The sequence below is a fragment of the Mustela putorius genome, unplaced genomic scaffold (genome assembly GCF_011764305.1).
Source record: "Mustela putorius furo isolate JIRA1106 unplaced genomic scaffold, ASM1176430v1.1 tig00000228_pilon_pilon_pilon, whole genome shotgun sequence".
Classification (NCBI taxonomy): domain Eukaryota; kingdom Metazoa; phylum Chordata; class Mammalia; order Carnivora; family Mustelidae; genus Mustela; species Mustela putorius.
Window position 1 is genome coordinate 10,976,936 of NW_025421322.1, and position 14,969 is coordinate 10,991,904.

General features: G+C 36.4%; 1 protein-coding gene across 3 annotated transcripts in view; it reads right to left on the reverse strand.

The window, feature by feature from the left end:
- The window catches only part of ANGPT1 (angiopoietin 1), a 246,668-nt gene that overhangs the window by 87,177 nt on the left and 144,522 nt on the right, over positions 1-14,969 (reverse strand). For all 3 annotated transcript variants that reach the window (XM_004771316.3, XM_004771315.3, XM_013045207.2), the window contains exon 3: positions 3,579-3,700. In XM_004771316.3, the coding sequence (XP_004771373.1) occupies positions 3,579-3,700 (122 nt within the window). The remainder of the gene's footprint in view (positions 1-3,578; positions 3,701-14,969) is intronic.

Genomic DNA, 14,969 nt, shown 5'->3' on the forward strand with positions numbered 1-14,969 from the left:
GCCAGCTCACTGATTTGGCAGCTGAGACCCCATCATACTCAAACCTGGTAAGTCACACACCCAGACACAATCCCTGACATTCCATGGGGAGGAAGCAAAGCTTAATTTAGATAATCCCCTTTGCAAAGTGTATTAGCTGATCCAAACCAGACCTGGCCAACTAAAGGCATGTTGTTCCTACATTTCAGAGATGCCTAATGTAGAAATAGCTTCTTGCTACATTTGGAGGATTAAGGTTCATTTAAGGAACAGGTAGGGATAATCAATACACTTCTTTAAAAATATATATAAACAGTTTGGTGTTTGACTTTGACTTTCTATCCACTTAAATGCTATTGGGCGGGGGGTGGGGGTGGATTTCTTTGTTGCTCTAGAAAGTGCTTGGCAGAGTTCCTGAACTCCATTTCACATATGGAAGTAAACAATAACAATAAAGAGTAGGGTAAGTATGCTGTACATCACAAAAGGATATTCTTATTTTCTGTATAAAGTAAAACACTTTTTTCTAAGTGGTTCATAGAAGAATATGCCTGGTTAAAGAATAAATGTTCCACCAACACTTCATTAAACACATCAGACCCTTCCACAGGAAGACACAGATAACTACAGAGATACAGTAATGTCAGGAGATACAGCATCTTGATTGAAAAATATCCCCAGAAACCACTGTTGAAGTAATGCTACACTTGAGCGTCAATAAAGAAAGGAGTGTAGAGGACAAGTGTAAGATGCGTGTAAGTTTTTGTCAGTGTAAGCACAGAGATAAATTTCAAGTTGAAACATAAATCCCTGAAGTCTTTGTAAAATACCTGTATTTCTGGCAAAGGGAATTGTTAGAAGTCTGAAAAAATTACCACTAGCAATAAGCATTGTGACTTGTATACCCAGAGACCTGAATTTTCCTTAGAAATTAGAACTTAATAAAGGGAAAAAAATTCATCAGCAGGAGGCATGTATGTGCTGGGATTAGGGATGAGACACCTCTGAATGGCCATGGCACATGGAAAAACCTTCTCTACTTGACCTGCTTGACAGAGCTCTTTTGAGGGTGTGAACCTTCGCTCAGCTTTGCCGCTGGAACAGACAGAGCAACTTTTTTTTTTTTTTTTTAAAGACACATTTATTCAGCATCATGATCAGACTATTACATTTAGCAATCAACAGCATGGGTGCAAAAAAAAAAAAAATCTACATTAAAACCCTTTGTTGGAATGCTTTACACTTTCCACAGAACAGAAACTAAAATAACCTGTTATACAATTAGTCACAAATACAGTCCTCAAGTTTTTTTGCCCATACACATGAGTATTGTCTAAAACATCTTTTAAGAGTTTCCCTTAAACAAACAAACAATTTCATGGTGGGCATGCCATAGTAGAAATGGTACTAGGTGTCATATCAAGAATTATGATGGAAAACCAAATAACCCCAAATAATCACAAAATAAGGTAGAGGGGATATATTTTTAAGAAAAGAAAGAGAAGGAAGAAAGAAAACAAAAGAAAGAATGAATATAACAAGGAAGGAGGCAAAGAGAAAGAAAGACAGACATGGCGGGAAAGAGAGAGAGCGAGCTGAGTACAAGTGACACTTAAGGACAGCATTTGTTTTTGTAGTTAAGAGTGAGACCTTTCAGTCCTCCCAGGTTTTTTATGGTATCCTGACAGCTCAAGTGTCAGATGTGGACCAAGAGATAATACACATATCAGCAGGGGAAGAACTGAAGAATGTAGATTCATGCTGACAACTTTTTAAAAGATAAATCATATGTGGCAACATACTTAGAGACTGAAACCACTCTAGGTTATACCTTAAAATGAAATGCCACACAGTTATTCAGAACGACATTAGAAGGGTATTTATTCATGAGAAATGATATCTATTTCCGAAGAAGGCAGCCTGCAGAACAGTTTGGATAGCATGACACAGCTTTCCATAAAAAATATATTTATATATAATACACAGTGATACCTGCAGCTTTCTCAATGTGACGGGATTGTGAGTTTTAGTTCAATTTTGTTACTTTCTCCTTTTTCTCCAATAAGTGTGTGTTATTTAGGTAATTATGAAAACAAACAATCTAAAAAATAAGGCACAGTTGACAATATTTACTTATTTATTCCTTGACAGGGCTTTCACAATAGCATCTTGAAATATATAACTGTAAAGGGCTTCACTTATAGCACCAGTGTTAAAGCATAGTGGGATCCGAAAACCAAGGGATGGTTGATGTAAAGTATACCTGCACCATGTACATGTCTGGTTACTGTGAAACAGCAGTAGGATAAATGGTACTTTTCAGCAGGATTTTCAATTCCAAAACATTTCATTATGCAACCAGTTCAGGGTCAAGTCCTGTCAAGTTTATTTATAGTTATACAGTTTACCCCGTGACACAGTACAAAGATAAATAAATGTAAAACTTAGAAATACAAGTCATGGAGCATGCATGACCCCTTTCAGACTCTAAATCAACAGGTTTATCTTCTTCATGGAAAAGCTTCCATTATAATTGCTGTCATTAAGGGCCACTTTTAGTGTAAAGTTGGGGAATCCTTTTAGGTTACAGATAGTAGTATTGAGAGATGATGTGCTACAGTGCCAAGAGCAAGACGAGGATGAAGGAAGCCTGGGTTATATTCCCAGTTGTACCACTAGCAAGCTGTGTGACCTGGGACAAATCACTCACTTCTACCGAGTCTCTTCCCCTCATTTATAAAGAGCACTAGAAGTCCTCTTTATGCCTTCCTGGTTTGGAATATGGTGGAAACTCTAGTTCCAATGACACAAGGTATTTAACTAGTTTCTAGCAACACAATGCTCTTTAAATCCATATAATGTATAAGAAATGGAACTGCTTCAAGCCATCCCAATGGCCAATGGTCAGTTAATAAGCAATACATTTCTCCTACAGAGGCCAGTGCTTTGACTGAACTGGCTATCATAAATATCAAGACTTCAAAATGATATAGTCCATATATCATCTCAAGATCTCTAAGTCCCACTTAACTTACCTGAGAAGATTCATAAAACACATCCATAAAACTAAACAAAGAAATTTATTTTATCCAGAGTAAACGTCTTTAAATGTGGGAAAGGGGTTGGTGAGCAACTCCTCAATCAGCTTTACAGGTAAATAATTTTCTGGGAAAAACAAAATTTGTTTCTCTGGTGCAAGATCTTTGAATTCAACAATCTCATAACTCCGTAGAAGCTTAAGGGCAGGTAGAGTGACAATTCAAATTACAGAGTTTTGGAGATTACTTTTTCTTTTTTATTGCTATAGATGTCATTCTGCTGAAAACTGTCAATATTTTGTGTCAGTGAATTTATTCTCAGAATCAATTCTTATAGATATGGTGGGATTCGAACAACTAAATATTAGATAAATTAGTGTTAAAAGTTTTTTAAAAAGCATATACTTTAAGACTGTAAGCAACTGTATTATTTGTATCATATTAAATTGTCTCTATAGCTCTTTTCTTTTTATGAACCACTTCAATATTTTAAGAGCTGACAGAGAGATGAACGATAAAAATAAGTACATATGTAAATAATTGGAATACGACAAGCCTCACCTGTTTTTCTCATGAATCTTTAGGATTTCATTTGTCTGTTGAAGAAGCTGCTTCTCTAGCTTGTATGTTGATAATGAGTTCTCTAGCAGTTGTATTTCAAGTCGAGAAGTTTGATTTAGTACCTCAAGATAAAAGATAAAAGATAAAAACATTTCAAACTTTAATCACAAAGAGTGAGAAGAATTTTTGTTTTTTTAATTTAGCTGTGTTTTCTTTAAAATAGTATTTCTTCTGGAATAATTAATTAAATGACCTACATTCTACTAATTAGAATGTAGAGCTTTGCAATGAATCTTAAACATGCCATTTATTTGAGGCTGAGGTTGCAACTGAATGAGAAAATTAAGTTGTTAAATCCATTTTCATATTTAAATTTTCATGTCTTGAACCCCTAAGATATTCAACTCTGATAGTTGTTTTATGTATGCATTATCCCCAATATTGATATTCTATACATGTTATCTCTGAGATAGGAAGTAGTACAAGGTCTTTGCTATTGTATATAACTAATAACTAACAGGCAAGTAAAATATGCTCACTTTGATCCCTCACCTTATAAAAATCAATTATAAATGTGCAAAAAACTCTTGACATAGTTTAGGCAGATTCATGACCACAGAGTTATTGAATACCTATCATATTAGGTCACACCAGCCCTTCCAAATATCGTATCATTTCACAGACATGGGCACATGTTAATGGAGGAATTGCTACCGTCACTTTATAAATGAAGAAATGGAGATTAGACAGAGCCCCAAATCCACACAGGAACCAAGGGAAGAACCGGGTTTTTGAACCCAGACAGTGTGACTCAATTTTAATGCTCTATACCAAAAACTAAAAGAGTTAGTTAGACTGTCTTGGTTCTTAATCTGAGAAAACGAAGTGACCAGGAACCCAGATCTCACTGAAGACAGATTATAGTTATCCTTTCAACTGAGCTACACTGGGTGCTCTAGAAGCAGTAAATGTGCAATTAATCTTGAATCATGAAGACTCATGCTGCCGGCCAGGCTTTAATACAACATGGTCTGTGAGCCATGAACCCAAACCTACACATCCTCCAAGCAAACATTGCAAACTGTAATCTGAGAGATACTTTCAAACTGTTCGATGTCTTTGTTTCTCCCTGCCTCTGTTCTATCTAACCTCTACCCTGCTCTTCTTTAAGGGAGGTGAAAAGGGCAAGGAAAAAAGTGTAATTAGCTTTAAAGCTTCCTATGTCATTTGAAGACTTCTATACCACCACACTTTTCTTAGAACTACTTATTGAAAGAGATCTGGAAAACCTTCTGGAGAGTCAATATCAATCTAAAAGACCCCCTCTAAAAATGACGTCATTAGAGCTTTCTGCCTTTTCTGCAGCATGTCGAAACCTCGGATTATATCAGATGCACATACCTTTTCAAAACACACTGGTATGACTAGGGCTGGACTTGGATTACAAGAGGCTGTAGGGGAAGGGGATGTATTTTCAAGGAACCAGGACAAAGGCTAGGGTGAGATGAGAGAGGAAATTGTCTCAATTGCAAAATTTAAGGAGGCGTCAAAAATATTATATTTTAAATATATTTTATTTTATTACTATTAAATTAAATTGTTATTTACATTTATATATTTATATACTTAGACAAGTATACGAATGTATAAATAAAATAATTATATAAAATAAATTAAAATATAATATTAAAAATATTATAATTTTTTAAAAGATTTTATTTATTTATTTGACAGAGCGAGATCATAAGTAGGCAGAGACGCAGGCAGAGAGAGAAGAGGAGGAAGCAGGCTCCCCATAGAGCAGAGAGCCTGATGTGGGACTCGATCCCAGGACCCTGAGATCATGACCTGAGCCGAAGGCAGAGGCTTAACCCACTGAGCCACCCAGGCGCCCAAAAATACCCCTGGGGATAAAAATATATGTTTATAACAAATAAAAAATTATATATAAAAATATTATAATATTTTAATGCAACATTTTAAAAGATCAAAATTAGTGCAAAATAATCCATATTGAACACAGCATAATTTTAAAATAAATATAGGATCTACTTCTGCACATGTATTATTTAGTTTTTTGTGACTTGTCACCCAAGTCTCAACCCTGTTGTAGGGGTATGAGGCAGAGGGTGAAGGAGCGGGGCACAGAATGGTGAGATGGGGCATTCATTAGTGCTTTAAAAAAATTTTAAAGCTCTAGGCTTCATTTTTACAATTGTCATAAATAAAGATCTGAAAACCAGTCTAAAAGTTACTACTACTAATCAATACTTAGATTTGCGGAGCGGTTTAGAGATTTAAAAAAATAATTTCCTATTCTGAATCGCTTCTTTTCCCAGTTCCTCTTGCTCCTGTTTTTCCTCAAAAGAAGCGATTCCTGTACCCCTGGGGATAAAAATATATGTTTATAAAAAATAAAAAATAAAAAAAAAAAAAAAAAAAAGAATGTAAAGATGGAAAAAAAAAAAAAAAAAGAAGCGATTCGAGCAAGAGGAACTGGGATTTGAAGACGGAATTAGGAATCGCTCAGAAGACAAAATGGTAGAGAACATAAAGATTAGGGATACACAAGAGGTGACTTTGAACTGTTAAACATACTTTTTTGTCCAGGGAAGTTTTTTGTTTGTTTATTAACTAGAATTACAATTCATAAAATAATTAAATAGGGCATGAGGCATCTGGATCTTTTGGTGACACTGAGAATAGTGCTTGGCACAGAGAAGACACTCAGTATTGATTGAATGAACAAAAGGTATTTTGTCTCACTGAATCGGACATATTATAAGCAGTTTATCTATATCTCTTTTCTCTCTTATTCATCACATTCTCTCATCACACTTTCTGAGATCCTCAAATATCAAAATTTTTATTTTACAAAGAACAAAAACTATTCTTCTCCATGTCTGAGAAGAAAATGAGAGAATACTGAGAACAGAATGGAACTATCTAAAACTGAAATCGAAGCTGTTTATATCTAAGTTCAGAGACTTCAACAGCTCCTAATTTTTCTCCACTTTGTCCTACCTCCAGTCTGTTTGCTACATAACACCAGAATGATCTTTTTGAAAACATAAACCACAGGCTCCTGGGTAGCTCAGTTGGTTGAGCGATCAACTCTAGATTTCATCTCAGATCATGATCTCAGGGTCAAGGGATCCAGCCCTGCCTCAGCTCTCCACTCAACGGGGAGTCTGCTTGAGATTCTTTCTCTCTGCCCCTCTCCCTGCTCATGCTCTCTCTCTCTCAAATAAATAAATCTTTAAAAAAATGAAATATAAATGCCATATGACATCACTAATATTAAAAATGTTAACGGCTTCTCTTGGCAGTCAGAAAAAATTCCAAAGTTCTTAGCCTGGCCAACAAGGTCCTACATGATCAGAACCCTGCTTATGTCTCAGATCTCATCCAGCAAATCTAGTCCTTGTTTATTATGCTCTAATTACACTGTCCTCCTTTTGTGCCACCCTAACATGCCAAATTCATTTCTACCTCAGGACCTTTGCACTTGTAGTTGCCCATACCTTCCCTGATGCATGGGTGATTTCTTAGCCAATTCTTGCATAGGGAGGCCCTTCCTGGTCACTGTTTGTAATACAACTTCTCACTATCTTCCATCAAGTCATCCTGTTGTATTGTCTTTAAAAAATCATCACTATTGGGGTTGCCTGTGTGGCTCAGTCGGTTAGGCCTCTGCCTTTGGCTTAGATCATGATCCCAGGGTCCTGGAACTGAGCCCCACATCGGACTTTCTGCTCAGTGGGGAACCTGCCTACTCCTTCTCCTTTACCTGCCTCTTTGCCTACTTGTGATCTGTCTTTCTCTCTGTGTCAAATAAAAAAATAAAATCTTTTTTAAAAAATCATCACTATTGGAAATTATCTTGTCTGCTCACTCATGTGCTGTTTCTCTACCCCATGAGGATTTCAGTTGCAGAGTCCTGCCTCTTCCACATGGAGCTCTCCAAATTGCCAATGCTCAGCATGGGGTCCACAAGGGCACAGAGTTAATTGTTGAATGATATGCTAGACAATGGACAGTGAGTTTTTTTCAAGTTGGGTCACTGTCAGAGATAAGGTAGCAGGCCAGATGAAGGTTAAGTGGGACTTCAGTGATAGCAATCTAAAAATCCAACTCTAAAGCAGCATCTGAATGTGGGAAAAGGAAGGAGACAAATCCAAAATCTCATTTCGTCAAGCATCAGTGTCAGGTCATCTCTGGCCACTTTTGTACACAAATCTCGAATCTTTCTCTTCTTTCTCTGTCCCCTTGTCTAATTAGCTGCTTTATTTCAATGATCTCTCTGCTGTTGTATTAAAATAGGCCTGAGGTTTAAAAATGAAGAACTGAGAGAATTGTATAGGAAACTATGATAAACTGACCACTTCCTTGCCATGTGTCTATGAAACTTGCTGCTTAGCAATAATCTAAGTGTCCCATTAAAATGACAAAAGGAATTTTATTCTTTAGCCTAAACATATTCCAAAGCACATCTCTGAGAGAAAGAGACAGAGAGAGAGAGAGAGAGAAAGAACAAACGAATGAACTAGGAAAGGAAAGGAAAAGAAAAGGAGGGAGAGGAAAGGAAGAGAAGTGAAGGGAAGGGTAGTGAAAGGGAAAAAAAAAAAAAGGAAAGCAAAGAGTATGTGCAAAAAGCTCCCAAGTAACCATTTCAAACCTTAAATTTTGCAGCATAAAGCACAAAGCAAGGAGGACATAAAACTTGAAACTGAGGATTTATAGAATCTAAAATGTTAGTCTTAATTAAAAAAAAAAAAAAACTAAAATTGGGGTACCTGGGTGGTACAGTTGGTTAAACCTTCAACTTTTGGTTTCGACTTAGGTCATGATTTCAGGGTTGTGACACTGATGGGCTCGATGCTCATTGTGGAGTTTGCTTAAGACTTTCTCTCCCTTTCCTCCTGTCTCTACCCTGCTGTCTCTCAAATAAATAAATAAATCTTAAAAAAATAAACTAAAATTTAAACATAAAAATGACTAGTTTCTCAAACAAGTGAGGTAGAGAATTTCGGCCAGCTTCCCTTTAATAATTTAAAGAGTGCCTCTGATCTTCCTTAAAAGGAAAATCTCCCTCAAAAGAAACTTTTTCACCAGCTTATTAACTTTGAAATCAGCCTTGTTTGTAGTTTATACTTCCTTTCACTTTAATTATGCTTTTCAAATGAAAAATATAATACAAGGTATGTGTTCAAAGAATCAGAAGATCATTATTTTACAAAGTTGGTGAAATAATTTATTTGGTCAGTGATGGGCAGTGAGACAAAGTACCACATTCCAGGTTAATTTCCAAGAGGAAGGTGGACAAGTAAGAGGGAGATACTTGGAGGCTTCTCTCCTAACCAAGTTAAAACAGTGTCACTGAGGCGGTGACTGGATGGCCAAATCAGTTAAGTGTCTGACTCTTGATTGTGGCTCAGGTCATGATCTCAGGGTCATGGGATCAGCCCCCAAACCCCCACATGGATACCAAGTTGTACCCATGCTCAGTTCCGGGTCTCTTTGCTCCCTCCCTCTGTTTCTCCCCTGGCTCACATGCACTCTCTCTTACACACACAATCAAACAAACAAATAAATAAGTAAAATCTCAAGGGGGAAAAAAAAATCACTGAGAGTATGGCAAGCTGGCTTTTTGTGCTTCCTGATGAGATGTAGTAGGAAATAACGAGTAATTTTATAAAGTACTACCACCACCATGTTCAAGTCAATCTAATTGAGACCTTACAATTCCAGTTTAAAGAAAAACCCTGAGGAATGAGTAAATTAAAATGCATCAGAAGGAAATACTCAGAAAAGTTCAGGAATATGGGACAGTATACAAAAACAATTGGTCCAGTTTCTTAAAAACCTCAAGGAAAAAAAAAATGGAGGATTGCTCTAACTTAAAAGGGACTATTATGTCTTAAAAACTAAAATGTCTATAAAATTTTGGGAGAACAATTGAGGAAATCTGAATGTGAAAATTATGTAGTCTGAGAGAATTACTGTTAATCTTAATCATGATAGTGTTATAGAATTAATAGTACATAATTACTGTATGTAATATTAATATTTTATTTATATTATATACTATATATTATATTTATAACATGAAAATCTAATTGGGTTATGGAGTTTAGTAGAGACAGTACTTATATTACAGAGCTAATCCACAAAGGAATAAGATGGGAACCCAGGCAGTCTGTCTCTGCATCTGACTTCTTTCCTATAGGCTCGTGTAGCTATACACAAGCAGCTTCTCTCTGGGGACCTGCCTTCAGTCAATAACAACTGCTATCAAAATGGTTTCTTTCGTATCACCATGCCATCTGCTTGTTGCAGCTAATGACATCCAACTTCCCTCTCCACTCCAACACTAAACTAGCACTATGAAGCAAGAAAGTGGCCAAATTTCTCTTGCTTCTTAGAGTACAGAGAATACGCTGTCATCTAATGTTCTTAGTTGGTCAGAACAACTTTGCAGCAGAGTGTTTCTGTTCAAAGTCCTACTCTGACCCATCAGTTATTTATTGGTATACGTAACAATAAACATACAATCTTTAGGATGCTACTTTTGGTCTTGGGAGCATCGAGCTGAAATCTACAGAAATTTAGGGTCTAATAATATTAGTTCATGTAATCATTTGACAAGGATTTATTAAGAGCTTACCATGTGCCAAATTCTAAGGATAGCACAGTGAACAAGACAGACAAAATCCCTGCTCTCTTGAAGTTTGCATCCTAGTACAAGTGTTGGCCAGCTTTTTCTATAAAGGGCCAGATAGTAGATAGATTGGTGGGCCATATGTTTTCCGGTATAACTACTCAACTCTGCCTTTTTATTGGGAAAGCAGCCATACACAACATATAAATGAATGAGTATAGCTGTGTTCAATAAAAACTTTATTTACAAAAAAAGATTGCAATTCAAATTTGACCTGTGGGTCACAGTTCATGGAGACCTCTCTGAATGGGTCATCAAACACTTTTTCCAGACCTTGTGAGAAAGTTAATTACCATGGTATTTTCTTTGGATGACCCATTAACAAATTTATTTTACTGCCATTTTAACTACGCCAAGGTTAAATATTTATTCAGCTCTTCTCTCTTCAAGTTAAAGAGAGCCAGTGGCTCAACTTTGAGAGCTGCCCTTTCAAATCTATTTCGGTCTAGAGATTGATGCTCATTGAATAAATTGTTCCTGAACTGGCTTAAGGTTGTAATTGTCCAATTGAAGTCCAAATAACAGGTGTGATAGTTCACGACCTCTGAGAAGCAGATGATAAAATGAGATTAGATATGCAAGACATTTATTAGGGGAAATACCTAACTTAAGGGAAAATTGGAAAGAAGACAGAATAGTCTAGGAGTACCTTCTGGCTAGGATGTAGGTCTAATCACAGTAAAGAAGAAAGGGAAGGAAAGGAGATTGAGTGAAAGTCTTAGCCTCCAGGGAAGTTGTGAGAAAGTTAGCAAGGCTAAAGGAGAGCCCTTAGCCAAAGTCATGTGTCAGTGGATTCTAACAGTTTCCAGGAGCAGGAATGACTAAGTATCACTACCTCAATGTGTCATTAGCTACAAGTGGCCACTGGGAATTGTGCCCTCTGCACTACACAGTGATTTCAAAGCATAGCAGCTGGAGCCATTGCTCAATGAAACACCCACAGTAGGAGATTGGAAGGATGCATTTCTTATGGATATATGAAAAGGCTCCACAGCTAATTAACTTGATGGAAAGTTAAGATAGAAATGGTTTAAACAAGTTTTGCCACATTAATTCAATTATGCTCGCTGAGGATAAGGATTGCTTTACTTATGGCTGTATTCTATACTGTACCTCTTAAAATCTCTTGCAGCAAGGAGATACCCAAAATTTTCCTTTTAAGATTTAGTTAAATTCCATTCCTAACACAATGGTTTCTATATAAATAATTGGATATTAGGGGAAACTCAGCCCAAGTGTCTAAGGAACTACCCCATAGTTACACAGCCAGCAAGTGGTAAGGACAATGAGATTCTAGGATTACACGAGACCACTTCAAGGTACATGGTAACATGACGACAGCTGATGGCACCATCGGCACAACAGCAACAGCAGCAGCAGCAGCGACTTTATCATTTATAGAAAACACTCAGGCTTACTATTAGGTTCACATTACTTTTGTTCTATCTAATTTCCATCTTCTCTTCTGCCTGGACCCTTTTAGTGTCTACAGCCCTAAATAGAGAAAGGAATTCTGAGAAAGGCAGGAGGAAAAAGAGAGCCAGTATAAAAAGCATGTAGACTCTGATGTCAGACTTCCGGGGGACAAATCTTTGCTCTAACATTTACTATTAGTTGTCTCACCCAGGACAAGTTGTTTCTCCTCTCTAGATTTCAGTTTTCACATCTTTAACTGAGGGATGATGATGGTACCTGCCCTCTAAGAGTTTTATTAAATTATTAAATAGTTAACATTTGTAAAATTGCTTAGAACAGAGCTGAACACTAATTATTAGAGATGGATTTTAATGTAGTTTGTCTACTAGTGTACCTCTAATCAAAACTGGCCTGTGGTAGAAGCCAGAAATGGACTCACAGGAAGGAAGGGACATGAATAATGTTTGTAACTAACCCCTTTATAGTGCACACTCAGAAAGAGGAACTGGAAGTAAAGAACATTTTGGCACCAACTGATAACAGAGTGAGAAAAACACCGCAAGTGAGACTAAGGAGGAAGGTATGGGCATGGTGCTGGCGCCTGACGCTCAGTGCCTTGTCTAGCAGGGTTATCTAGATGTGCTCATTATCTGTTTCTTTTCTGATTATGATGGTTATTGAACACACAAGTATTTTAAAATGGCATTGCAGTAAAACAATGTTTCTGCCACCTTTTGTTAAATTCAAGTCTAGAAGGTCTAGAGAAAGGACCAAAAAGAAATAAGTTACTTATCTTTATAACATCATCATGTAAAAGTTAGCACATGGAAATGTAGTGCAAATCCATTGTTCTAAGTTACTAAAATAACTGAGAGCCTGAATTCAGTTTAGGAAAAGCAACACATACTGTGTGAAACAAAGGAGGAGTAATATGGGAGCAAAAACCTATGGGCAGGCTTTCATAGCACAAAAGGATCTACTGGTCTTTCTTTACAAAAACACTTAATATACAAGAATAGAATGCATTTATATTAAGGGATAATTTAAAATTTAGTTTGTCACTTGTTCCTGCATCTGTACTTGAGTGAACTAGAGTAGTTATGACTAAGTAGAACGTGTTCTCTTACAAAGGTTCAACTAAACATCATGTGTATATACATTCACGTGAAAATGTTCTGGAGCAACACAGATTAACAGACAGCATAGACAGTTGGAAGACATTAAGATAAAGATGAAAAGAACACCCAGGATTTACTTCATAAGGTAGGACATAGCTGGTCTGAGCCACTGTCTTCCTTCTCTACCTCCCTCTCATTGCCAGTTCAGTTAGATGTGTGATTTTTTTAGATGTTTTCTAGGTTTTAGCTATCTTAAAATTCTTCTTGGTGCATCCAATAAACTTTCATTGGCCTTTAAGGAGTATTTAGTTTTAGCTGTTCCCCATTGAGAGAAGGGTTTTTTTTTTTTATCTTATGAATTTTCTCTACCATTTTCCATAAAGTACATATTTCTTAACCTTACAGATGTAGAACAAGTTATCTCTTACAAAAAAAAAAAAAAAAGGATTAAAGGATTTTGGGGGTAGAAAAAAACAAAGCGCTGCCAGGTAGGTCATTAAAACTTGTAACGTAAATACATAAAAATTTCAAATGTTCACCCAGGTATGGTAGTATTAATTGTGTTGTTCCAGTTTTTGAATATATAGAATTCTATGTAGAAGATGAAGATGGTGAGTGTTCTGTTCTTACAAAAACAAGAAAAAATACACTCATATTATTTATACTACCAGAAGTCAATAAGTGCAGAAGACCAAGCTCGCCTGGTATGATGATAAATGATTAAGTAATGTTTCAAACTTTTTAGTTATAATACGTAGTCTTCCCTTCCCCATTGCCTGTGGTTATTGATGATGGTGTGCAGAAAAAAATATTTGCCAAAGCCATGTGATTTACTGCTCCAGTGTAATCCTCATTTAAGTTCTTATTTATTTTAATGATTAGCATTGCTAATCAAGAGGGATAGAAAAGGAAAGAAATGAGAATGCCTCCATTTGAGTGCAAGATTCAATTGACCAGCTGTATCAATATGGGATAACTGCTCAAACTTTTCTGACCTCTGTCTGCTTTAAATGGTTTCCATAAAAATCATTTGTATCTGGGAAAGTTGTCTGTGTAATATATAATTCTCTGTCCATATAAACGGTCATTGTTCTTTATCTTTAAATATCATATGATCTATGATGCCATTAACAGAAATAAAATAAAGCAGAAATGAAGTTACATCTTGTTTTTGAATTTATATTGCTAAAATATTTAAACAAGGAAGCCCTTAAACTGAGATGGCTCTAATGCCTTGGTAACCTATAGAAGTAAGTCAAAGCCTCAGCCAGAGTCAGTGCACTTCAATCCCAGAAAATGAAAGTTAGGAACTCAATTACAGCCAACAAGGCTCCCCCAAATAAGGCAACTGCTGAGGCTACAGTCAATCAAATAATTTCCTTGCTTTGCTTCTGCATCTCCTCTGTTTAAACCTTTCTCTTAGCTCACACATTAGACTATTCCTAACCACATTCAGCTAAGCACTGCTCAACTTGAGTTGATGCGTGGCCAAATAAATTCTTGAAAATTTCGTAAGCTTCAGTTTATTTTTTAAAATATATTTCAGCTTTGTTTCCAGAAACCAATTACCTTGAGATAGACTCATCCTCTGAGTTTCAGAATGGTAAATGGGATAACCATTTCCGTGGTGAAAAGGAGACCAAGAGATCATCTTCAAATCACCAAAAATATTTTCACTCAACTGTAATAGTGGGTTTGTGACTGATGATTAAGGGGCATTTTACTGATTTGTACTGAAATAAGTATGACTGTACATTAAAAAAAAGTCTGTCATTGTCCATGGTAGGATGATACAGATATTATGTGGAGAGTTGTAATTGACTCCTCATTATAAAATCATGCTAAATAAAAAAATCTACACATTGCTGATCAGTTCACTTTGTTTTCCTGCCTGTCTACTGTTGCACCAAACCTCTGCAGGTGCCCTGGTGGCTGGTGCATTACCAGAGACGAAGCAGGACACATCAGAAATGCACATCAAAGGCACCAATTTGACCCAAATGGCTATTCTGTTTGACACATATCATATCACAGTTGGTAGCTGCAGTGTTTATTTAAATTTCAATGCTGATTAAGCCCTTTGCCAGTCCTGTTTTTGCAAACACATGCAAAGCTAAATACACCAACCCTTGTTAA